The sequence below is a fragment of the Dryobates pubescens genome, chromosome 4 (genome assembly GCF_014839835.1).
Source record: "Dryobates pubescens isolate bDryPub1 chromosome 4, bDryPub1.pri, whole genome shotgun sequence".
NCBI lineage: Eukaryota > Metazoa > Chordata > Aves > Piciformes > Picidae > Dryobates > Dryobates pubescens.
The window spans coordinates 38,446,202-38,473,331 of NC_071615.1; the positions used below are offsets into that span (position 1 = coordinate 38,446,202).

The 27,130-nt window shown below is 37.2% G+C and overlaps 1 protein-coding gene across 8 annotated transcripts in view; it reads right to left on the minus strand.

The window, feature by feature from the left end:
* The window catches only part of DGKB (diacylglycerol kinase beta), a 350,303-nt gene that overhangs the window by 253,905 nt on the left and 69,268 nt on the right, over positions 1-27,130 (minus strand). For 6 of the 8 annotated variants that reach the window (XM_054161138.1, XM_054161140.1, XM_054161143.1 and 3 more), the window contains exons 3-9: positions 24,981-25,057; positions 19,619-19,639; positions 7,196-7,349; positions 5,156-5,191; positions 3,029-3,169; positions 1,709-1,758; positions 284-358 (exon numbers count right to left, since the gene is read on the minus strand). In XM_054161138.1, the coding sequence (XP_054017113.1) occupies positions 284-358; positions 1,709-1,758; positions 3,029-3,169; positions 5,156-5,191; positions 7,196-7,349; positions 19,619-19,639; positions 24,981-25,057 (554 nt within the window). The remainder of the gene's footprint in view (positions 1-283; positions 359-1,708; positions 1,759-3,028; positions 3,170-5,155; positions 5,192-7,195; positions 7,350-19,618; positions 19,640-24,980; positions 25,058-27,130) is intronic. The other 2 variants (XM_054161144.1, XM_054161141.1) reach the window with 1 other exon arrangement.

Consider the following 27,130-nt stretch of genomic DNA (forward strand, 5'->3'; position numbering starts at 1 on the left):
TGCCAACTGATAGCGTCAGAGTGGAACATAGACCATTACTATTCCTATCTTAATAACATATAAAATCATAGTATCATAGTATCAGTCAGGGTTGGAAGGGACCACAAGGGTCATCTAGTTCCAACCCCCCTGCCATGGGCAGGGACACCCCACACTAGATCAGGCTGGCCAGAGCCTCATCCAGCCTGGGCTTAAACACCTCATATGTTGAAATGAAGTATTAGGAAATGATTGAAGGCCATCGCTAACAGCATTAAAAGCTTGTTATAAAAATTATACTTACTGGACTCAGTTCAGTAACATCCCATTCAAGGTATTCTGCAACATGCATCATTTGAGCAATAATATTTTCCAGCTCCTACAGGCAAATTAAAAAGAATACTAATTAAGGCAATATTATAAAACCAAATTCTACTCACAGCAACTTACAACTCAGACATGGTATATTCAGTGACAGTCTGTCATCAGTTTCTAATGGAATGTCCTTTGCACTGGAAACTGTCAACTCTAAGGTCAATGTGCTTCACCAGCAAAACATGAGGCATAGACTTTGAAGCATTCCGGGAGGTAAAATACAGCCCCACGACCAAAAGACAGCTTCTGAGTTGAAAGTAAAAATAGATTTTTCCTTCCTAGGTGATCATTGGTTTAACAATCTGAAGTCTATCACGTCATATAACAACATAATGTCCTTTAAATTTCAGCACTTTATTTTTTTAACATCAATTGTACAATTCATAACTTTCTAATGGAAATAAGCCATAAAGTGGATGGTATGAATGAAGGTGTGAACGAATACAGAGATTTTATTATTTATTTTTTACCATTACAGTGTTGTAATTTCCCTTCATCATGTACCACTAGTGCTCTTCCATGTTCATATATACAATTTGGCTGGTAAATATACTCCAAGGCTTATCTAGAACCATTCTGAATTCTCATTTGTATTTATTATGCATTAAGTTTGAAATTCATGTTTGGTATTGCCTAAAACTATGATACAGTATTTACTTTGTACCTCTATACAAATTAGCTTCCCTAGTCATTGTCACTTCTCTTCTTCCCCAATCCACTCTATGCTGTTTTACCTCAAGAAGGTTCATAACAAGGGGGGGGAGGGGGGAAGAGAAATAAAGGAAATAAGAGAGCTGCCAATAAAATATTTATTTCTGTAGCTAACAGGAATAAAAAAGAAAAAGTTACATCTATCTGACTGACTACAAACATGTGGTTAAGCTGCTCCTCAGAACTGTGTCTTTAATATTGTTACTCCCTTCTTAATAGCAGCCCAGACATTCTGACATCTCTCTACATATATCCAACTGTGTGACTTTCATACTTCCCACTTTTTATGCAATATTTATACATGGTGCTTTTATACACATCTCCTAGAAGTATATTAGAACTTTAGGAATTATATTAATATGTCTCCCACTACACTACAACTGAAAATCAGAAGACTATAGAATAAGACACCACAATATCAGTGCCAGCACTTGGAAATTTATACAGTTGGAGCAACAGCAGCTTAATGGAAAAGAAAATCTTTAAGTTACTTCCAAAATGGATTACTTTTTATCAACTGCAGTTTATACTCCTACTGTTAATTCAGGAGAAATAAAAACTTGACTTGGATTAATGCAGTTTTGTACAGGTATGCCATTCTGACATAGGTTTCCAACGCATTAAAATATAGAAACAACATTACCGAACTATCCAGGTAACCATTCCCATCTGTATCGTATAAGCGAAACATAACTAAAGGAAAACATAAAGAGAAAGAAATTCACTTAGGAAACATAGCACCAATGTTATTTTGTAAAAAAAAAACCCCAAACACAAAAACACCAACCAAGAGAACAAACCAAAATACAAATCAACCACAGCAAAGTTTCAAAGAAAGGACAAGCATTTTCCTTTAATGATCCTCTCCCTCTCCTCATTGTACCAACTCCTGACACCAGGGGAGGCAACTGCTCTTCCATTTCATGCTATGACTTGTGCACAGAGCTTTTCAGAGCTCTGATAAGGCTTATGTAACTTGCTATCACAAAGCAGTTATTGTAAGTTGAATTAAATCCTAAGATTTTATCTTTCCTGTGCTTGTGTTCTGAATGCATATTCAGGTGTGCATCTTAATTTTTTAGTCATATGTCAAACAAACTGATATTGAAAAAACTGAGGAGGGCTCCTTACAATCTTTGCTGAAGCAAAAGTATTGGTGATCCTAAGAGTACAAAGTTATCATTGTAAGCTAACCAGAGGTAATGAAACATCATGGTATTTCAACAACATGAAGTCATATAACCTTGCAATGAATTCCTCATTCCGGCAGAAGCAACCTGCTGTTTGCATTTCCTATTATATGGACTGTTTATATTCCTGATCCCACAGTTCTTTTATAGACAGATCAACTATGAATATCAAAATATATTTGGTCCCAGTAAGAAATAGATAATCAGTCAATCCAACCATATATCTGGAAAACTTGCTTCAAATTTCCATAATGGGCAAGCACACAGTTTTTGCTTTTTTTCCCCCTCCAATTTTCAGCTCAAACTCCCATTTTCCAAACAGACAGACACATTGGGTTTTAACAAATCAAGTAATTTAAGTAATTTCTAACTTCCACTGTTAAACACCCATTCCAAACAGTGGTGCAGACCTGGATCATTCTTGGCTCTCCTGTATTCACTAATACTATAGAGGCCACAGACCATATCAACAACTACTTGAATTGCTTTTTCTACAGATTGTTCACCACTCAACGCATCCTTGATGTATTTAACTTGTTCTTCTCAAAAATGATACGAATTAAGTGACAACAGTATAGAAAGTATTATTTTAACTGCAGAATGGATGATACTATTAACAAGAATAAAAAAGCTCATTCCCGCAACAATGGGTCATCTAGAACTGTATTTTTATAAAACAGCTACTCAAAACTGAGTCAAACTCAGAAAATGTAGACTTTTTTGACAGCTTATTGAAATAAACACAAAAAGTTAACTTAAAGAAAAGAACATACATTCTAACTTGTCTTCAGGTCTTCCTCTTTCCAGCAATGATAAATAGCAAACAATATCTTTCAGCTGGATCATTTCTGGTAAATGTAAGTTGGCAGGAGTAGGAGGTCGGGATGTAGAGGTACCTTTGTTAAGTCTCAGACCTGAAAATAACACATTGCCTCTGTTACTTAATATACAAGAAGAAAATTAGAACATAACTCTTGCATACATCCACCTTTGTTTTATGTGAATCTCAGAGGAGTTCTTAATTTAATGTCAAGTTTTAAACAATTAATGTTCATAGTTCATCCAGTAAAAGCAGAATGATAATGTAGTGAAGTTTTAAAATACTACACAGGTAAAGCAAACTACTGAGAAACTAACAAACCAACCCAAACAAACCAAAAGCCTACAACAAAGAAATCTAAGCAACCTAAAAAGACACAAACAAACAAACATAAAAAAACCCCAACCCTTCCCATGATTATGAGAATGGAATAACCTTTGCTTTCATTTGTGTTGCTTTCATGTCCTCTGACTAGAAAAAGAATTTGATTAATATTTTTATTTGCCTACATTATATCATAGAATCCTGGCTTAGGTTGGCAGGGATCTCAGAAATCATCTATTTCAACTCCCTTGCCATAGGCAGGGACACCTCTCAACTAGACTTGGTTGTCCACAGACTCATCCAATCTGACCTTAAAAACCTCCAGGGAGGGGGCATCCTCAGCCACTCTGGGCAGCCTATTCCAGAGTCTCACCATGCTTGTACTGAAGAACTTCTTCCTAAGATCCAGTCTAAATTCACTCTCCCTCGGTCTGAAACCATGCCCCCTAGTCTTGCAGTTAGACACCCTTATGAAATATCCCCCTCCAGCTTTCTTGTAGGCTCCGTTCAGACATTGGAAGGAAGGTATAAGGTCCCCCCGGAGTCTTCTCTTCTCCAGGCTAGACAACCTCAGTTCTCTCAAGCTATGTTAATTTAAGCCTGTATATGAAATATTAGAACAACCCCTACACAATGCTGCACACACCACTTCCTTGTGCTTGTAGAAGCTTCATCTGACAAACAACAGCTACACCAATTGAAGATGTTTTAGTGTCAACAAGAACTCTTATTATATCCAACTGTGAGTGTTCTCAAGAAAGCCAAATGTATGTCTGAGCAACACAGATTTAAAAATATGGAAACCTCAGCTATAGAACACTATGAAAAACCACCATATAGTTTAAAGAAGTTTTAGTAATTATGATCAAGAGCAGCTGCAGTGTTGCAGCACTGGAATACAAGTTTCAACAGTGTCAAACCTTTTGTGTAAAGAGAACATGAATATGACTAGACCTGATGATATTACTGCAATCTGCAGGACAAATAGAGGGGAAAAAAGAGAGAAGAACAGGACAACACAGAGAAAGCAGTAATAAAACTTTCATTGCAAGTCTGCTACATTTCTCACTGACTCAAGATGAAACTTCACAGAAAGATTTACCATTCTTAAATATTTTCTACAACTAACTCAGAGCAGATCCACCACTGCACACACAACCTGCAAATGAAATTTCTCTCATCCATTTGTCTTGCACACGTTAATTACTTTAGCAAATGGAACTAGAATTCTGGTGGTTTCCCCCTCCTCCCCTAATCTTAAGTTGAAAAATTTCATTACAATCTGAAGACATTTTCAATGGTCTATTCAGGTAAGGGTTAAAAAAATTAATTCAATATATCAGTGCAAATTGGCATGCAAAAATGGTATCTCTGAATCATGTTCATGGCTGCAGAAAGATGATATTCATTGAATAAACATATTTAATAGGGCAATGCACTATTGAATGAACTTACATGTCAGTTAAGCATCCTTAAAATTAAAACATTACAATATGTTAATCATTTCAGACACTACCTTTAATCACACATCCCAGTTATGTGAATCTTATGCACAGAATAAAAAGTATTATAAAACTTGAGCTAACTCATCTCAAAAACAGAGCTCTGAAATCCAAATGAGAAGCACGCAAATGTTAAGGTATCTTTTAGTTTGTCATCAGCTGCAAGGTGCAGGCTGAAGTATTACTTCCTAATCAGGGGTGGGAAAGGGGAGGCTACAATATGCTTACAGATGACTTACAGTGCTGCTGCTTACCTGGCACCTGCTTCCATCTCTCTTCAGTCACCTTAACTGAAAACACAATTTATAAAACAGAGATGAGTGGATCAAGAGATACTAAGTAAAAGTGGACACATACTAGAAATATTTATAGAACTTGCTACTTCCCTTGTGATCTTCTCTAGCTATCATGTACCTTTCCATTTTCCAGAAGTGTCAAACATTACTGACAAATTTATTTCCCAGTATGCTCAGGGGTTTTTTGTTTGTTTTGGTTGGTTGATTTTCACTATTAGTAACATTTAAAAATTACTACATGCCCTAAAAGAAATGTTCCCATAATTTTCACTTGCACATCAAAATATATCACCCACAATTTCTTTTTCTTTAAATGCTACAAATTATAAAGATGTATCAAGTAGTTTCAATCCCAAGCAATTCAACTGCAATAAAGATTGCAATACATTTTGAGACACAAGTAACTTGCATGAGGGAAAACTGAATTGTCTCTCTCAAGACACTTTGGATATAAGAATTTATCAAACAGTGCTTCTGGCATTGTACTAAATATAAACAGAGGACTAATCTGGTCTCATGTCATCTTAGTTCTGAAGTTCTTAGTAACAGAAAAGATAAAAACTAACTATAAAAGTGCATGAAAGAAAAAAAATAGGAGCATTATAGTAACAAACGTAGCATACAGTTTATACAACAGTAATAACAACTATGATAATGAAGAATACTAGTAGTAGTAGTACTAGTAGCATTAATACATAAAATTGTTGTTGTTATTAATAACAACTAATCATAATAATAACACCAACAACAAGAATGTTCTTTCACCACACATAGGAATAAAATTTATCAGAGAGAGTAACAGTGAAACTGAAGAAAGCTGAGTTTAGCTGTGAATCTGGCAATGACCTAAAACCAGCTGTTCACCATTTCTATATATGAAGTGTCAAAACTCTTTAAGTACAACCACAGAATAATAAAAGATGTTTTTTAAAAATAATTGTATGTAAAAATACAGCTTAATAAATTAATATGCACCATTAAATGACAGGTGCTCTTCAGTTACCAGGCAAGACATGCTATGCATAAAAGATTACAAATTTTGGTGGTTGAGATAGAGCATGTTTATTACTGATGCTACTCAATGATGAAAACATGACACAAGTATCAATAAAAAAATAGAAGTATTTAATGTAAACATGAAACTGTGCTGCTGAGACTTTAAGTCAGAGTCTATATTCATAACTCAAAACAATACAATACTGAAAATGCCTGACATTAAAAATATACCTTGCAGCATACAATAAAGAATACATTTAGATATTAACTTAAATATACTGTTGCAAAGAATATTTAAAGACAATGAATCACTTGCCTTAAAGACTTGCCCAAACCCTTAAGAGCTGTAACTAATAACAGAAGGTTTTCAATATTCCACACAACTGATTACAACCATAATCTACTAAGCCTACTGCTATGCACAGTAACAAATGTACCAGATTTTAGCACTGCTTCACATGGAAGCATTAGAACATGTTATGTCCTCTGAACTCAAAATCACTTTAAATAAAAATGCTTAATTCAACATAAAAATTTAAAATGGCATTCAAGAAAATCTTTACATTAGGAAAAAAAAAAAAAACACAAAACACTAACACTTACAGGTCATTTAAAATATCAGTAGCTGATATGAATGTAGGATTACTAATAGGAGTCTCCTGCATAAAGCTGTGAAGGTTTCTTGAGTGTTTATGCAAGTAGAATAGGCAGCAAGATCATGCAACCACCACAATGTGATCAGCATTAATGTGACAAAGACCGTCCACTTGGTGTCTCAGTTGCTTCATTATTCAGAATTGAAAAGATAAAATAATTTAATTTGCATTTCTTTTCACAATATTACTTGTTCATGACTGAGTTAGTTGTTCCAGTTTGACAAATACCAGAACAAATCCAAGAAATACATATAGCTTAGAATTCCATATATTTATAGCTAGCAGGAGGAAAGTAACAGGGGTAGGGAACCTTCAGCTCTTATATTACTGTGCTTTTACTACTTACCTCCAGAAAGGTGCTGAGGTTTGTTTTTTATTAATGGGCTGCAGTGAGAGATTTTGTTGCTAAATGATGTAAAAAGATGCTCAGTGAAATCATCTGGTAAGTCTGCCTCCAGAAAAGTCTTCATGAACAGCCTGAACCCCTCTAAATCAATTGTCTAGAGGATGGAAAAGTAAAAACAAAAAAAAATTAAAAAAAAAGAAAAAAAAAAGAAAGAAAGAAAAAGGAGTGGAAGAAAACAAATGTTTTACATTTTTTATTTTGCAAAAACTTCATATTAATCCATCAAATAATATTCTGTTAACAAGAAACTGCAGCCTGTCATTGAAAATACCAGTTTCTGAATTATTACTTTGAAAACTCAGTATTGCTACAATAGCCCAGAGCACAGTGTAAGATAACCCAGAGAAAATTCAGGATCTTGAAACTAAGTTCCATGCTCTCCTTGTTCCTTGATCAGAATGAGGCTCAACAGTACACAACTGCAACCAAAGGTGTCTACAGAGCTGACTGGGATATACCCAGCAACTCTTAGCTTTCCTCATAATTGGACAGACATTGATGCCTAATTCAGGGAATTGAGAACCTCCCATCTTTTCCTAGGTGGCAACAGTATTTTGCTGGTGCCTGTCAAAGAGTAACTAATCATCCTGTCTTAAATAGGTTCAGATTGTCAAATGAGAGTGCTAAGACGTGTAACATTACTTACATGGAAAAATATAATAATCATAGAACATTTATCCTTTAGTTTAAGTTTTGCTTTTGCCAGCAAGGTAAGAATTGATTAATGAAACTTCACTGACGATTTATCCCGGTAAGAATGTACTGTCTATTTTCAGTACTAAAATGAATCATAGAGCATCTCAAGTTGGAAGGGACCCAAAGGATCATCCATTCCAACCCTTTGCTCCTTACAGGACTACCTAAAACTAAAACATATGACTAAGAGCCTTGCCCAAACACTCCTTGAATTCTGGCAGGATTCATGTCTTGACCACTCTCCTGGGGATTCTGTTCTAATGACCCTTCCCTAATATCCACTCTGAATCTCCCCTGATGCAGCTTCACTTAATTTCCTCATGTCCTGTAAGTGGTTACGAGAGAGATAAACAATTGCCTCTCCCCTCTGCCATCTTTGAGGAAGCTGTATGAGGTCCCAGGAACATAAAGCATTATGATCCCATTTTATCTTGCTAATACAGCACCACTAAAGATAAAGGTATTCTGAAACATACCAAGAAAGGTTAAGACTATTTCAGTTTTATCTCAGAAATAACTGTGATGGAACTGCATACTCATAAGTGATGCTACTCAGTCAGATATGTGGTTTTAGAACAGAGTATCAACCATTAATCCATAAAACACAGTGTTGCTGTCAAATCAACTTAGAGGAATTTCCCTGCGATACAGGAAGCCTCCATTTCTCCACAGAAAACTCCTTTGCTTCAGCATAGTGAATACAACGTTACAGGGAAAAGACTAGCAAGAAAGCAGCTTGAAACCATGCCAGAAAAAGAAAATGGAAATTAAAATTTCAAAGTGTCTCAGTAACTTTGGAATCTGAGTCACAGCAAAAATAATTTTTACCATTACTTAAATATCATTTCAACACTTTGGAGCAAGGATCTCTCTCTCCCTGCCTTTTTTATATGTAAAATATTTACAAGATGTAGAAATTTTATGTTCACATGAAATAAGGTGTTTCCCATTAAGACCAAGCACCAACTGCCCCAGGGTAATGCTTTAAATGTGCATCACTGTCCTTACAAGGGACCAACAACACAGATTGCAAAATTCAGCTGATGTTGTGCAAGTCATTAGGAATGCAAACTTGGCAAGATGGCATCTATGCTGAGCTTCTTATCCAGAACACCTCATTCAAGAAGGAAGTTCAGTGAAACCAATAAAACTCTTACCTATTAAACAGAATAATATCAGAGATGGGGGGGGGGGACCAAAAAAAACCCATCCCCACCACATTTAAAAATAGCCTCCACAAGGCTTAAGCTGGGCATAACATGGAAATAATCATCATGGACACAGACTTACTATATTTGTCTCCTTACAGAGTCTTAGCCACTCTCTTCTACTTTGGGAAATCATAGGCTGTTTCACTCAGGCTACAAACATTAGGTTTTTCCTCAGTAACAAAGTCACTGGCATTTAATTCATTGTTTATAAACTATGAAACTACAATAGCAAAAGGATTTGTATCAGCATCCAAGTAACTCAGTCATTAGTTTACACCATATAAATGTATTTTTTTTTACCTGCAAGCATAGCAAATATATTCATCAATAAATCAATTGACTAAAGATGTGAAACTGACTTGTTAGATTGTTTATTAATGAAACGTGTCTTTGGCTATTCCAGTAAATTGCATAGGAGAAGGAAAAATCAATTTAAAAAGGAAAAGAGAAAAACAATTTTTAAAAATGCTTCCTCAGTGACATTGGTCCACCAAGCTGCCAGCAAAAACTAAATCCCTAAGGCTGTATTTTTCCCATTTATAGGCTCAAGGTTATGCCTGGGATCAATAAATGAGGTTATGGGCTTCTTTCTTCTTGAAGATTTTCTGAAAGATGTTCAAACTTTTCAGTATTTTCTCAAGATGGCCAGATTATCATTTACCCCAGTGTACTCCAATGTGAGTGTTCCAAAGCGGCTTGTATTTCCTGGCCAAGAAAGACAAGAGGTATCAAAGTGATACATGCTTTGGCTGTCATGTCTCTCTATCATGTTTGACACCCTGACTGCCACTGATCATGTTGATTAGCAAGGGAAAAAGGAAAGCGGTTGGTTATTCTATAAGGTTGTTCTACAGTAATATTTCTTCAGTTGAATTGCTGTGACCTCTGTTCCACCAGGGAGGCAGCAACATTCATACAGACATAGCTGAGATGCTGCACATCCAAAAGCTTTCAAAAGATGCAGAAAGTTAGTTAGGAGCTGGTGAGCGACTTGAATTCATGTTAGAAATTATTACAATAGTCCAAAACGTAGAGGCAAAACCACACACTGTATCAAAAAAATGTGCAACAACAGTCCTGCATAAAGGAGATTTATGTGCAGAACTTTGTTATTAGGGTCTCGCTTATATGAAAAAAACACAAACCAAAACATGACACCAAAAAACCCCAACAAACCAAAACCTGCGATTCTAATAGCTGAAAAACATTTTCAATTTGCACTAACATCCTCACTATAGATCATCCTAGCAGAATTGGGCCGTATGTAGTACTGCAGTAATTTCTGGAAATTTGTTTTTGTAAGTGTATTTACAGCATAACAGATCTGAGTTAGACTACAACAGATCAAGAAGTAGTTTAGGTTATCCATCTAGCTTTCCAAAGGAAAAATTGGTGAGCTTACAAAAAAAGACTTACTTAAAATTACTTGCAGTGCTTTGTCATCTCTCTCTCTCATTGTAATATGCATAAGCCATTATGTAACTACAGAAAAATGGAATACTTTCTTAAAAGAAAACCTGTGAAGACTTAGAGGTGTTAAAGAGTATTATCATAGCCGAATAGAGGTTTTAGTCTTGAGTATGGTTCATTTAGAACAGAACACTTAAAGATGCAAAACATTTACTCTGCTTAATTTAAAAATAACTTTGACAAAAGACAGAAAACCAGACAATATAATGAACATTTTTTCTATTCTGTAATTGCACAGTATGTCAATTTCTTCACCATGGAAGTTTACCCTTCTAAAATATGAAAATGCTTCAGTAACTTCCTACCTTCCCTCTAACTACTAGTACTTCTGCCCAAAACCCAGGTACTTTTCAAAGGAACCACATAACGTTTAGGTAACCAAAATGACAAAAAAGGGAAAACAGAGGATACTAATTTTCCACACTAACACAGACCATGCTCACTCTGCTATGTAAACCACAGTATCTTCCTTTTAAATCTCACTGTCATAGCAAATTTTTTCTGATTAGAAGTCCAATAAATGTTGGTATAGTTTGAAAATCTCTGTTAATGAATCTGCAAGCAATAAACAGTTTAGATCAGTAATATCAGAATAAGCCATAATGCTGGATATTGTCCTCTTAAGCATGCAGGCTAATTGCCTAATTTTCAACAGTTGCTTGGCTTCCAGAAGCTCCAGTTGAATTCAAATGAACCTGAGAAAGGAAGATTTAGCATTTCAGAAGGCATTTTGCATGACGTTTCCCAAGTGAGGGGATAAGAGCATGAGAGGATGTACCAAACCGACTACAATTAACGTGGCACATGAATTAATTCATTCTGTTTCACCAGAGACTATCAGGTCATTATGATCACAAGTTTGGGGATCTCAGGAAATTTTATAACATATCAATGAGATATATAAGGAAACCAGTTCAAGCAGCCAATGGTTCTTCAGAGGGACATGAAAGAAATTTTAAATCACTTGGCTTAAATCTTCTGAGGAGAAGGTGGGACGGGGAGGAGAGGCAGAATAAAAATCTGTGCAGTTTTAGCTTTGATTTAAATAAGAAGGGTACCAAACACTGCCTGTAGGTCACAGAAAGGTAGGTTGATTTATATCAATCATATACAACCAGATTCCTTTATCTACATGTTAAACAACTGATTCATCAAGTTTACTGGGGCTCTTTTTCCTATGTCTTACAAAAATAAACTTTACAAAATAAGATTTTCTAATGTTCTATATTATAGCATAATAAAACTTCATTTGGTAATGAAACATTTTGATATAAACCCTAAGTACCACTCAAAAAACACCACTGAGTTTCAGCTAATTCAAACTGTAGCATCCATAGAAAATTAATTTTACTACCATTTTTAGAAGCAGTTCTCCTTATTATTTCTAATAAGCGAAACTGCATAATTTTAGGCTCTTGTTAGCAATTAAAATGCGTCAAGTATTAAACAATTTTTCATATTTTCTGAAAGCAAGCATGAAACTGGACTCACTATGACTCAACACAGAGGAAAATTTAAAATATGCAGATGTGATAAATTGTCAGGGAAAATCCTTAACTTTTTATTAGCCATCCATAAAATTCCAAAACTGATCACAACATTCAACTGCCAGGAAGAACTTAATCCATAAGCACTGTTTTTCTGTAAGATCCCAAAAAAAAACCCAAAACCAAAACCAGCTGAAAAAAGAATAAACAGACCAAAGTTTCTAATGGGATCTAAATTATTGACTAACCACAGAAAGAAGTTTCTGGATTTGCCCCACTGCAAGTAATCATGTCCAACTCTGAAACAACAGCTGGCCAGAGAAAGGCACTCTAAGCCATTTTTTATGCCTTCACTAGTTGTGCCCCTTCATTACTATACTGCGATAAGGCATGTGTCCTGGTTTGGGGCCAGGCAGATCCTCTCTTGCCCCTGAAAGGAGCAAAAGAGTGACACTCACACAAATGGATTGCAGAAGTGATGGAAAGTTTAAATGGAAAGCAGTTAGTGTTTTGCAGAAGCTACAAAGCATAGTGACAAAAGAATCCCAAACCATACAAAATTCCCTATAGGACACCCAAAAAGCCTCCCAGCACTTCCCTTCTCCCCACCTGAGGGTATACCCAAAACCCCCAGGGCTCTTTCGCCCCCCACACACACTGCTAGGCTAGTCTCAAGCTGGCCAAGGTCTGAGATTACCCCCCCAAACCCTTCTCCTTTTCCTCCTGGCGTTAGGGCCCACCAGGTCTAAGAGGCCTTGAGACAACTCCCCACTGTTACCCGATAAGGAGCATCTCCCACAGGAGCAGCGAGGGAAGAAAGAGGAAGAGAAGTACTTTGCAGATTTACAGGGCACAGGATTTATGGGTATGAAATACACTATTTCTTGTGTCCACCTTATTGTAACTTATGTGGCAGGAACAGGAGGGACCCAGCCTAAACTGCCACAGAGTGATGCTTCACAACTATCTGCAGACCAAGAAACCTCAATTTCGTAATTGTAAAACTAAGCAGCTAATTACAGTCTAATTAGAACAATATGGGTAGATATGTATGGGGTGGGAAGGAAGGCTGGAGCAGGCTTATTTGGACTTTGAGAGATTTCAAGCAGATCTAAAGGCAACCTGCTTGCATCAGCTGCCAGACACTATGAAGGAAAATGGTGATGGAGCAAACAAGAAGAGGGGTTTTTTTTTGAGTTCTAAGGAATAATCTGCTCTCAGTGCATTAACTGAGAGCAAGTCCCCCATAGAACATATTTCCCTCTTCTCCAGAGAGTAAAAGCTCCTGAGAAACTCCCTAAAGGCTTTGACGAAGTATTCTGAGATGCCTTTCTATTTCTTTTAACATAATACATTTTAAAAGCCAATTCTGAAAACAAATATCTTAGCCTGTGCTTTTATTCTCCTCCACCTCAGTAATCTGATCACTAGTGTATGTTTTTCAACACAGCACAGGAAACAGTAAGCACACATAGAAAGACCCACACAAACAAATGATTGTCACTGAACTAGAAAAAGACAATATTGAGGAATCTTGACTGCAGAGAGTTGAAAATCGCCAACAGATTCAAGTCCTGGCAACTGACAAGAAAATGACAGTTTTCAGGATAAAATAAATTTTTAAAGAGTTTCCAGGATGACACTGATCACATTGACCAAAGAATTCTCAACTGTGAAAAAAGCAAAAGCATTAAAAATTATTTTGAGACTTTTTATAGGTATGAAAAACCTCACTTGATTCACAGTTAATCTAGGTTATTCTTCTGTTACTTCCCAGAAAACTACAAAACTAACATGAAACTGATCACTGTTTTACACAGTGCTACCATGACCACATGCATATTTCTTTGCAGTTACCTCATGTAACTCATAGATACATGTTGAGAAGCTTTTTACCTTACTACAACCACTAAAGAATGCATATGTCTTAATTCTCCTTCCACTTTACACTAATGGCATAGACCAGAGCTCTTACTTCCCGCTCCACTACCTATTGAATCCCAGATTCCCAGAATAAGTGGGACTCCAAGGAAAAAGAAACAGAGGTGAGTCTATGCTTAATATGCTTTAAAAATATCTCTAATTACTATTATAAGAGTTCTGTTTCTTCTCAGGCACTCACTGAAACTACATTACACTGATTCAGTGCTAGTTCAGACAGGATGAGTCTCTAAACCTCAGGAAAAACAGGAACTGAAGGACTGGCATCTGAATAGCAGCTACGACTATTCTTAGCAAAATAACAAGAGAGTTTCAGGTGTCTTCTACTTTTGTATCACACATATATAGACCAATACTCAAGTGAAAACACAAGTTCTGATGAGGTCTATCATCCTATGATTATGGCTACAGAGGTTCCTTGAAGTATCTGATCCTGTCCAGACAGCAGAATGGCTTCTAACACCTTGTATGTCAGAAATAAAGATGCTGAACTCCATCTGTATAACCAGGTTAGCAGGTTGTAAAGTCTGCCAAAAGAGATCTATCATGGATAACTAATGGCATAGGATCACCTCTATGAATTCTAGTGCCTTTGCAGAGAACAGAAGCCTGTCCTTCCTCAAACCGCAGTAAACGTGCTACGCTCTGCTCATCTTCCACACACTGAATAGGGTTGATCTCAAGTTGTATACAAGAAGGTTGCTTTCTATTTTCTTAAAACTGATGACACCACAAATTTACTACAATTTACCTGTGTTGTAGCAAAAATCTGCATTGGTGGGAGCTGAGGAATCATGCACATGAGATCCAAAGAATCATAAACAAGAATACAAATGAAACAACAAGCCAACAGTTTGACAGACTTTCTGCAAATTTCACTGGGCTCTTACTTCTTACAAGATATGAAGCATTAATACAGCTACTGGATCTCCCACACTAATTAAACATTTTTACCCCCCTGTGGTAAGCAAAAGTTAATATTCCTTAATTATGCACTTCAGGCCACAGTGTCCCTAACTATGAATGTGATTATAGGTTAAGTCATGGAACTCACCCCTTGCTCCTCTATTTTACAGAGCAGAACTGTCACATGGGGCAGAGAAGTGAGGAACTAGTAGGAAAAAAGGAAATACTACACTATTTGACTTACTGCCTTCCCCTACTGCAGTTTTACAGTTTGCTCCTCTACTGATGGTACACATAAATGTAAGATCAAGAAGGATCCATGTATGAATGCTATGAAGATATATGCATTCATGCATATGTTCTGTGCCAACATACATAGAAGTCTACAGGATATAGACATCGTAACTCAGTATGTCGTGATACTGAGAATACACAAACTGTGTTTTCTCAGTGAAAAATAGGATCTGTTAAAGTGCAGCAAAATTAGCATCCTGCAGTGTATCACTAAGAAAAAAACTGCTTTTATTATGCTAAGTAATACTTTAACTCCTACCATATTAAGACAGTTGAACAGAATAAGTAATTTAGTCAGAAAAAATTTGACAGCTTTTGACTCAATACAGGAAGGACATGGACCTGATAGAGCAGGTCCAGAAGAGGGCCACAAAAATAATCAGTGGGTTGGAGCACCTCTGCTAGGAAAATAGCCTGAGGGAGCTGGGGTTGCTCAGCCTGGAGAAGAGAAAGCTCTGGGGAGGCCTAATAGCAACTTTCCAATAGCTGAAGGGTGCCTACAAGTAGAATGAAGAGATACTGTTTACAAAGGCCTGTAAGTGATAGCACGAGGGGCAATGGCTTCAAACTAGAGAAGAGTAGATTTAGACTGGATGTTAGGAACAGCTTCTATACCATGAGGGTTGTGGAACACTGGAACAGGTTGCCCAGGGAGATGGTTCAAAGTGAGGTTTGACAGGGCTCTGGGCAGCTTGATGTAGTTGAGGATGCCCCTGCTTACTGCAGGGGGGGTTGGACTAGATGACCTTTGGAGATCCCATCCAACCCTGACCATTCTACGATTTTGTGATTAACACCAACCTGTCACAGAAGAGGCTTAACTGTGTTTTCGTAGCTAGTATAAACACAAGTACCAGTTCTTCAAGTAGAAGGAAGAAAGAGAAGCTGCATCACTCCACATTCTTTTTCCTCACAAGATACAAAAAGCAATTTTTAATAGTCTCTTGACAAAAGAGTTGCCATTGTGGATGGGATAGGGCAGGGAGGAGTAGAATAACTGCTTTTATTCCTCCCTACCACAGTCGCCACATAAGTGGAAACAAAACATGACCTAGTGTTTAGAAATAATCCCCACCCATAAATTCTTTTAAAGTACCACATTCTCTTTAGTCTTTTTCTTCTTTTAAAGTTGTACAAAATATTTCAACATAAGCCACTGGTTTTGTCATCCTGAAAAAGAGAATGTAAGGGGGGGGAAGAGAAATCATTCATTCCAGCTGACTTTCATGAAATATGTTTTTCACTTAAAGAGAATATATCAGAGGTAATGGAAAACGAATTATGTTGAAATGTAATTTTCAGTTAATTACTTCTTAAATTATGTTGTCTGATCTCCAAATGGTGCCAAGAATGTAGTGCATAATCATCTTTAATCTACTGGCAGTAATAGCCCTGGATTATTTTTGTTTGTGGGTAGGTACCCTTAATTGATTCTTTCTTTTTAAACAATTTATATTGATCCCATACCTGAAAAATGAGCTGTTGAAGGAGGAGTGGCTGTTACAGGGCCTTAATTCACACATAAAGCTATGACAACAACCACACACACTAATGCTAGTGAATTAGTAACAATTACATGATTAGCTGAAATGTAAATGGGAAGACTCAAGTTTTATGCAGTAACTGGATTTTTAAGAATAGCTTTGCATTATATTCCCATGTAATTAAAAATGTTGTTAACTCATAAAGAAAAGAACAGAACATATTCACCAGCCGCTGCAGTCTCATCCCAGGCTTTATATCCAGGTATGAAAACATAAAACTTCACTACCAGTAGGTTTTCATTAGTACATGAATATATGTGTGTAAGTTTCTATATCCATAACTACCACACACATAAATGCATTCAATACATACATTTACTGAACATCATGTTTACTATACAGAAGTGGGATTATTTAAAGACAAAAGAGTACTGAGGCATACAGATTTAGAAGGATCCTGTAGCAGAATACCACCCAGGATCTATTTTACATCTATTACTAAATAAGTAGGTAGCATGATTCAGGCTAAAACAAAAAACAACAAAACTTAAAAAAAAATAATTCATGAATCCCTGAAAAAAGGTCAGTTATGACAGAAAGTTCTAGTTGGATCAAATAATTTATCTGCTTGTGAAGGCTGTGCATAAACCTACCTAAGAAATAAATGTGGCTGAACTGACATTTTCAAAATATGGCTAAAATTAGGAAAACTCTTTATTTCTACATGCATGTAAAAAACAAGAGAAAGAAAGGATAAAAATGTGTCCTTAGGGCAGAGAGGGGAAGCATCAAAAAAGAAGGAAGACATCAAAGAGGGAGAGATATTAGCACAGACTGAGGAAAACATGACAGAGGGACCACGAAAGGTAGGTAATGTTTAAAACTGAACTTTTTTTTTCAGCAGAAATTGACTATCTGAAAAATTTTACACCTTGGTGCCCTCACTACTTGCCACTGAAAGCAGGATCACAGCCAGACTGCCAGCATCTCTGCCTGGCAGGCTTCCCAGCTGTCCAGGTATCCAGGAAGCTGTTCCCTAGAAATTCTGCCCAGAGAGCCAGAAAGCACTGAATGCACAGACTGAAAGGTTAAGAGTTTTCTGCTGCTCTTACTTGTAAGTTGCTATATTTTTCTCTTTTGTGGCTAGAAGGATAAAATACCTTTTCTTAGTCCTCAGTTTCTTACATGTGAGGAATAGGCTTCTCCTACATAGCAGGTAATTCTCCATATCCTACTAGCCCTTCTGTAAATTAGTTCCAAGTCAAAAGCAGGAGGTGGTTTTCTGCTATACCTTTTCATAGAAAATTAAATGTTCCTATCTGTAGTAGAAATACTTTATATATTACAAGGTAAGGTCTTTACAGTAAATTAATATCATCTGTCAGATCAAAGAATGTAGCCGAGAGAAACAAGCAGAAAAAAATGTTCTTTCAATCCATATATCTGTGTGACTGAAATTTTAACTCATTTTACACTTACATCAATGGGCCTCAGACACTGCCTTTTCTTACAACCAGTTCCTGGTTCACCATGGCCACAGGAATACCATTACAATGTCCCAGTAACATATTCCTCGTCTGAATGACCAAATCAATGTGATGCTTTGCGATCATCTTGTGATCAACTAAAACACACAGCAAGTTATCTAATATCACCACTAGTCCCAGAACACACCACAATGTACTCTGCATAGGTGTGGTTCATTCCATTTCCATCTCTTATAGTCCATCGTGTCAGCAAGCTTTTCCAGTAAAATATTCAGATTTGTCTCCTCTTTAGCATAACCCACACATTTGGTACAGTGAGTTGATTGTGTTAGTGTTCAAACCAGGACACCACTCCTTTCAACAAGGTTATCATCAAAAAATACTGAATAGATTAGTCTCAAGATCAGTCCTAGGCATACCGCTTTAACCTAACACCTTCCCCTTCTGGACCCTTCGTAGTCACTCTGTTAGTTTACTTAAAATGTAATGCTGGTCTCATCTGAAGATAACAGAGCCCTTTGGTGAACAGGAAGTACTGCTCTCAGCAACACACCTCCAAAAGCTCCACTGGCCTTTGGCTGCAGAATATGAGGGGCTCCTACAAAACTAATCCTTCTGGTCTCTTGACGTTTTCATTGTTCTCATGTTCCAGCTGCTTCTTCCCAGAAAGAACAGAGCAGGGGCTTTTTAACACCTTTGTGTTACAAAGGAAGAATAACTAGGTCAATAAAAACCCTAGTTCAGCTGCTTAGTCTTATTTCCTTTTTTTTTTTTTTTTTTAATTGCATTTTTATACCAGTTTGAGGTTACTGGAGCCTCTCAAGAGTAGAGTCTTGGGTTGATGATCCGCTCGTCAGCCGTTTCTCTTGCAATTGCTCTGAAGTCACAATCACACTATATTCAAAGCACACTATATTCAAAGCACACTATATTCAAAATTATTCAAATTTTAAAGTCTGCAGTTTTAAGCCTGATACATATCAATGGCATTATATGGTTACAGACACACTATTTAATACATCTGCTGAGACCTGTCGTTGCCACTTCAGAATAATACAAACCATTATATCAACAGTAAACGAAAAGTATTGCATGAAACAAGTATGGAACAAGTTAGTGATTTGGTTTTAACTTATTTTCCACATTCCTCTCTACTGATGTTAATAAAATTGTGAATGACAAAAATGAAATTCACCTAGCAAAGAAGACTGACACCAGAGAGTGCACTTCGCTCTCAGCTGTTAAACATCTGCATATTTTCTGACAGAATAGCCACATGCAGTATTTATTAGTAAGTGACATTTAAATGGAAACCTGCAAAATAAGAGAGGCTGCTCCTATGCATAACAAAATGATAAAAAAAAAAAATCAAATTAAGATTACTTACTTGATTAAGTATATCTTGTTTCTGTAACGCATGCAAGGAAAGAAAAGAACACATATGCATTAGTGCAATGTCACGACACTCAGGCTGTGTTTTTATAATAGAAGGATTTTTGTTAAAGGTCAGTGATGTAGATGAACAGCTTTCAGGCATAAGAATTAGAATTCTTGCATTAGCACATACGTCAAAAAAAATGGTTCCAGGTGAGCATTCTAGTCACGATTAGAGAGTGCAAGCAATTTATTTTTAATCTTGCAATAACAGATAGATAACCAAGGGGAGGGAAAAAAAAAAAGAGAAGTTAGTCTTTCATCACCATGTACTTAAAAAAAAAACTAAAAAAATACCTGTTGCCAAGAATAGTTATAACAAAACAACTTAATGAGAAGTGAGTAAGAAGTGAGTATAATGATAAACTTCATACAGAAGCAACAAAAGCAGGGCTGAGGAAAATCCCCCTCCTTTAATGGATGCTAGGAGAAACAGTAATGAAGGATGAGGAAAGGTCTGGGGGATTCAGTGCCTTGTTTTCCTCAGTCATTAACACCAACCCAGCTGTTCTGAGGGTAGCCAACCTGCTAGGCTGAAAGACAGGGATGAAGAGCAGAATGAAGTTTCCATAATTCAAGGAGAAACAGTTACTGACCTGCTAGACCACTTTTAAGATGCATACAAGCCTATGAAGCCAAAGAGGATCTGCCCAAGGGCTCTCAGGAAGATGGGAGAAGTGTTCACCAAGCCACTTTTTATCATTTATCACCAGTCCCAGCTAAGTGGAAGTCCCAGTTGACCAGAGATTAGCAATTATGATGCCCATCTACAGGAAAGGCTGGAAGGAGGATCTGGGGACCTATAGGCCTGTCAGTCTGATTTCACAGTGGCAGTGAAGGTCATGGAGCAGATCATCTTGAGTTTTCACACAACACATACAGGACACCAGGTGATAAGGCAAAGTCAGCATGGGTTTATGAAAGACAAGTGCTGCTTTCCTAACATGATCTCCTCCTATATGACAAGGTGACTCACTTAGTGAATGAGGGAAGGGCTGTGAATGTTGTCTACCTGGAGTTTAGTAAAGCCTCCAACACTGTCTCCCACATCATTCTCCTGGAGAATCTGGCTTGAAGGGGTGTACTCTTCATCGGCTATAAAACTGGTTGGACAGCCAGGCCCAAAGAGTTGTGGTGAATGGAGTCAAACCTAGTTGGCAGCCAGTCACAAGTGATGTTCCTCAGGGCACAGTACTGGAGTCAGCTTGTTTAATATCTTTATCAGTGATTTGGATGAGAGAACTGAGTGCACTCTCAGTAAGTTTGCAGGCAACACCATGTTGGGTGGCAGCATTGATCTGCTGGAGGGTAGGAAGGCTCTACAGAGGGATGCAGACAGACTTGATCTGTGTCCTGAGGCCAACTGTATGAGATTAAACAAGGTCAAGTGCCAGGTCCTGCATATGGGTGAGAAGAACCCCATGCAACACTCCTGACCTGGGGAAGAGTGGCTAAAAAACTGCTTGGCAGAAAAGGGTTTAGCGGGTATTGGTCAATAGACATCTGAATATGAGCCAACAGCACACTCAGGTGGGGTGGCTGAGGCCAACAGTATCTTGTTTTATATCAGAAACAGTGCCACCAGCAGGGCTGGGGAAGTGATAGTCTCCCTGTACTCAGCACTGATGAGGCTGCACTATTCATTTTGGGCACATTCACTAAAAGACAGACATTTGGGTGCTGGAGTAGATCCAAAGAAGAGCAACAAAGCTGGTGAAAGGTCTAGAGAACAAATCTATAAGGAGCAACTGAAGGAACTGGGGTTGTTTAACTTGCAGAAAAGGAGACTGAGGAGAAACATCATGGCACTCTACAACTACCTGAAAGGTCCTTTCCAACCTGAATGATTCTATGATTCTGTAAACACTAGCAAACACTGCTGCAGAAGTCATCATTATACACTGCTTTAGAGCTAGTAATTTTCACTCCTTTTAATAAAGGTGCCATGTTAGCTCTCTACCTTAATCATGAACTGCTATCACTAATTCCTAGGGGAAGTGCTATCTTAAAATGATAAATACAGTTGTATTCTCTGGATGAATTACACCAATTGTGCCAGATTTTTGGTAAACTAGAGTTTAGCAAAAAATCCCAGAGACATATATTTGATATGTCCACAACATTAGGAAAACCCTAAAACCCCTGGAAACCAGGAGGACTTCCAAAAATGCAAAGATCTTTTGGAGTAGGTAGATGATTATAACTCCAACTGCAACCTTTTTGCTGAACTTCAGGCTCCACCTACCTGTGCAGATCATACCATGGAATGTACCTTGTATTACGCACTCATTGTCATAGACTTCCTGGAAATATTTGTTTTCCTGGTCTTTCTACATATGCACATTTATTCTTTTTATCCACATCCAAACAGTGGAACTCTTAGAGCATTTCTCTGCTCCATGTGCAGATCCAAGCTGCTTGTCTGGCTGAGACCCCTTCATGCACCCTCCACACTCACTCCTCAATAAGTGATTAACTTCAGGAGGTCTATATAGTAAATAGGCAAGCAGTAAGCAAGAAATTAGGCTGCACTCCAACAGATCACTCAAAAATGTTGATGACATAAGAACTGCAAGCACATAATGATGTGCAGTTACTGTTCACTTCGATACAGTCTTTAGCTCCATCTGCTTTCCTAAATTCAGTGTTCCCCTCAACTAAATCTCAAACAATGGAAAGAATATTTATAAAGCTCAGCCTTCCAAGAGGATGATATGAACTCACCTGTGTTACTTACATCAGGTATAAAATCTAATCTTCATTATATATTTGACATTGACTTAAAGAAGAGGGTGGAAGGATAGAGGTTCAGCACCATTTGTAGAACTTTCAGTCACCTCCCTTACATTGAAAGCAAAGAGTAAAAGCTCCATAAATAAACTCCCTATACTGGATGCCCTTCTGATAATCAAGATACATCATTTCTACTAAGCCCAAAAATCATTCACTCGACAAGATCCAAGATAATGGGAACAAAGAATGAGATGACTTCAGGCAACAAGCTTCGAATACCAATGGCTTTATTTTACTACTCGTGTCCTATTAAATCAGCTTGTGATAGAAAACTGCAATATTGAAGCAATGGAGTGGAATAAATTCCTTAACAGGAAAACTCAAAACAGTTCTTAAGGCTTTTTCTTAAGTATATAAATATATCACGCTGCTAAATCTGTCATAGTTCTATACTCTACATTTTTGGGTAAAAATACTTGCACCACCTTTTGTAGAGTATTGACAACACTTGAAAAATATGAAGTGCTTAGGAGATAATGATCCATAGAATAAAATGGAAAGATGATGCTTCCTCTGTAAAACACAACTTCAAAATGGAAATGCTGTCTATAATACGTGGAATTAAAAAGCTGCATTATGACTCATTTCATATGGATCAGTCACTTTTTGTCACCTCATTTATAGAAAATACTTAATTACTTCAATAGTACATCCAGCTCATGTAGTCCTCATTCAACCAGACACAATCAACTCGCAAATAATTCTGTAAAGAGTTTATTCACAGAACAGATTGAACGAGTGCCAAAAACATAGATAAACCTGTACAAAGGCAGCTTTGTCTTGACTTGGAATATTCACTCAACTGCAGAGGAAATTTTGCAGCCATTTTGCTTCAAGTTTAGCAGCTTATGGCACAAAACTTTAGCTAATAAATAGATCCATTTCACTGCTAGCTATACTTTCCTTAAATCATGCTTACTGAAGTGTAAGCACTAAGCAGCAAAGAAAAAAATTTGAGGGTTAGCCTGGGTCCAATATTGACCCTGCAGCAGTGAAAAACTTGATCCCTGCTGAAGACACTGAAGCCACCACAGGGTATCTGACATTCCTTTCTCCCCTTCCATCTGCACATCTTGCTCACTGGCTTGCACGCTCTGCTGCTCTGTAATCCCTGCATGTTTCAGTACACTGGTAGGCTTCTGCAAACAAATCACTATGAAATGAGGAACTCTGGGAAATGCCAGACAGTCACAGAGTCAGTTCAGGATAAACTGTGCTATTAATTCCAGCTTTGAACAAATTCTGCCAATTCACCTGGCAGAGCTGTCAGAGCAGTTGTCCCAAGTGCCTATGATTATTTTGTATGTTAAAAGGTTATACCTCACAAAACTGAAAATGTCCTAAGACAACTGAAAATGAGTGAAGAATTCAAAGAAAAAACATGATTAATAAATTAATACTATTTTATCACACACACTGAGTACCAAAAAAACAGCAGAAGTTAAAAACAAAAGAAAAAGAAAACAAACAAAAAAAGAGCAAGCATTGAGTTTGTAAAACAGCTCACACTTTTCTAAAACAAACAAATATCAAACAAAAATGTGTCTACATTTTAGCAAAAATCAATTAAGAGAGGTCCTTCAGCCTGTGATCACAGCAACCCTATCCTTTTTATGATTCTATTTAACTAAAACAACGGAGATTTAAGATTGCAGCTTACAAGTTCAATTTATACTAGTCACTGAACTATAGAGTATTTTCCTCTGACACCAAAATGACCAACATTATACTTTGCAAAGTTCAAAGTGCCAAATAGTTTTTCGATACTTAATGAGTTATAACCACCTCACTTGACAATAATTCTTTGCTTTACATCATGAAATGTAAAATCAAGCAATTTTCATAATTGTCAGCACATTTTTCTATCCTAAATTCCACACAATGCAAGCACAGTTAGAAACATCACTGAAATAGGTTTTCATTTAGCTACATTTTGAACTACACTATTAGGATGCACTAATCTGATACAAATTGCAAATGAAGGTAATGAAAGAAAAAAAATAATCTTGTTTTTTCTGTCAAACAAGACTGTTTTGTCTACTAGTGAATCTGTAATGACAATGTACACACACACACTTAAAAAAACCCTTATCTGAATTCTTTGTTTCACCAGAAAAAACACACCTCCTTTAATAATGGGGATCCCACTACCAAATAATTTTAAAAGAAATCCTAACTGAACAGATTTTATTTTTATAACTCCTAAAATTAAGTTTAATATTTCAAATATTTTAAAAGAAGTGGGAAGCACATTAACATAGGACGGGAAGGTGTGGGGGAGTCTGCCTGTTTGTTTAAACCCTAGAGAAGAAAACGTAGTTTTAGGTAAATTGGTAAGTAGGTCTGTCTAATGTAATCTTTAAAAACTTTAAGTTCTTCAAAACAGTCATACTTCTCTTTTCCAAACAGTTTCAAATACCCCAAACAGCTGATTTATAAATAATCATATATTTCAAATGCTCAGATTTGCTACAGTGTTTCTAAATATTTCTCCAAACCACTGAAGAAATAAGAAGAATTACCCCTTCAGGATTATATTTTGCTAACACACCACTGCCATGGAATTCTTCCAAGACATCCTTAATTTTCTTGGTAGAATCTGAAAAAAGAAGAAAGAGAACATGAAAATACAGAAAAATTATTTAAATAATATGAACTGTAATTAAAGAAACAACAATCAAACTGCTAATAGCTTTTCCCAATGCACATTAGTAATTTCCTCTAGCTGCATGAGAGCTGTGGGCAGAAAGAAAGTGAGAACAAACTAAACCCTCTCACCAAACACTCTAAAAATCAACAAACAAATACTAAATGCTAAGTAACAAACACTCTTTCTTCCCACCCTCATCTATTGTTAAGTAGCATATTTCTGAAGTTGTTTGCAAGGAGTATTTCAAGTCACTTTTCTTGCCCTTGAAACCTGACTCATCTACAGAACACAGTCATTCTCAACAGCACTACTAAATCTACTCTGGCACAGCTGCCATTGAATAGAGAAACTGTCAGAGGAGCTAGACAAAATAAAGATTAAGGGGAGACTTGAAGAAAAAAACAACAAAAAAAAAGTAATAAATCTTTTTTGTGGTCATGTCACAGAAAACAAATGTTACTATCAAAACCACAATTTCTGCAGATCTCTAAGATCGTCTAACCACAGTCATCTACAGTAAATTTAAGACAACTTTTGTCTAACAGAATTGTGCAAAATTCCTGCAGTTCATAGGTCTAACCTTTCTAATTTGTTTCTCTTTTCTAATGCAGAATAGCAAAATGGTTATTTTAACAAGTAGACATGACATAATGCCTTTATATTCACCTGGAATATGTCAGCACATAATCACCTCTTACACCTTAAATATCTCAGCAATACAACAAAAATAACTGTAACTCAGCTTTTTCTTTTAAATGCAGTAGTCGAGTGCCTAATGGCCAAATGTGCTTTATGGCCACAACATGATCTAGTAGTGAGTAGGAGATGCATTACAGAAGGAAACGGGTAAAGTTGATGGCTGCACATTTATTTCTTCAACAAAACCTGAGAGAAGCAAAGAGGGCACAAGAACAGGATTATCACATGATCAGTTAGATACTCTCAACTCAAAACATTAAGGTCTCAGGTTACCGATTAATTATGTTGCCATTTTACAAATCAGGCCTTAGGCCTGTTCTATTATTCTGAGCTTGCATTCTTCAACCTAGCGTTTCAAAAGGCTTCAGCCTCATATATCAGAAACAAGGGTTTGTTTCCCATGAGCCTGCTACTTGTTCTGGACTCAGCCAGCCCCACACATTAGAACTACTTGTGCTAAGACAAAAACAAGAGTAGGTGATTCCTTTCTGAGGGAAACAGAGGGCCCCATATGCTAACCAGATCCATCCCACAAGGAAGTCTGCTGCCTCCTCGGGGCCCAGGTCAGAGATGTTACTAGGAAACTTACTAATCTGGCACAGCCCTCTGATAATTACCCAGTACTGGTCATACAGGTTGGAAGCAATAAGGTTGAGTACAGTGGAAAATAAATTAAAAAGTACTTCAAGGCACTGGGGCAATTGGTTGAAGGATTAGGAGCACAGGTTGTGTTTTCTTCAATACATTCAGTGTCAGGGAAAACTGCACTGAACAGAACAGGAAAACACAGCTGATAACCATGTGGCTCAGGGTATGGTGCCACCAGAGGAACTTCAGTTTCTCTGATCATGAGACCATTTATATGGCACCCAGCCTGCTGGGGACAGACAGAGTCCAGCTGTCTTGAAAGGGAAGAAGGATTCTTGTGCGTGAGCTGGTGAGGCTCATTGACAGGGCTTTAAACTAGGTTCAAAGGCCAGAGTGGATAAAACCAAGCTCACCAGAGATGAGCCTAGGGGTGGAGTGCCCATGTCAGGGGTGAAATCGATAGCCCGGCTGTAGCACATCTATACCAATGCACACAGCATGGGCAACAAACAGGAGGAACTAGAAGCCATTGTGCAGCAGGACAGCTATGCCATAGCTGCCATCAGAGAAACATGGTGGGATGACTGTCATGCGTGGAGTACTGCAATGAATGGCTATAAGCTCTTCAGAATGGATACACAGTGAAGGAGAGGTGGTAGAGTGGCACTAGGTGTTAGGGAGTATTTTGATTGTGTAGAACTTGACAACTGTAATGGTAAGGTCGAGTGCTTATGG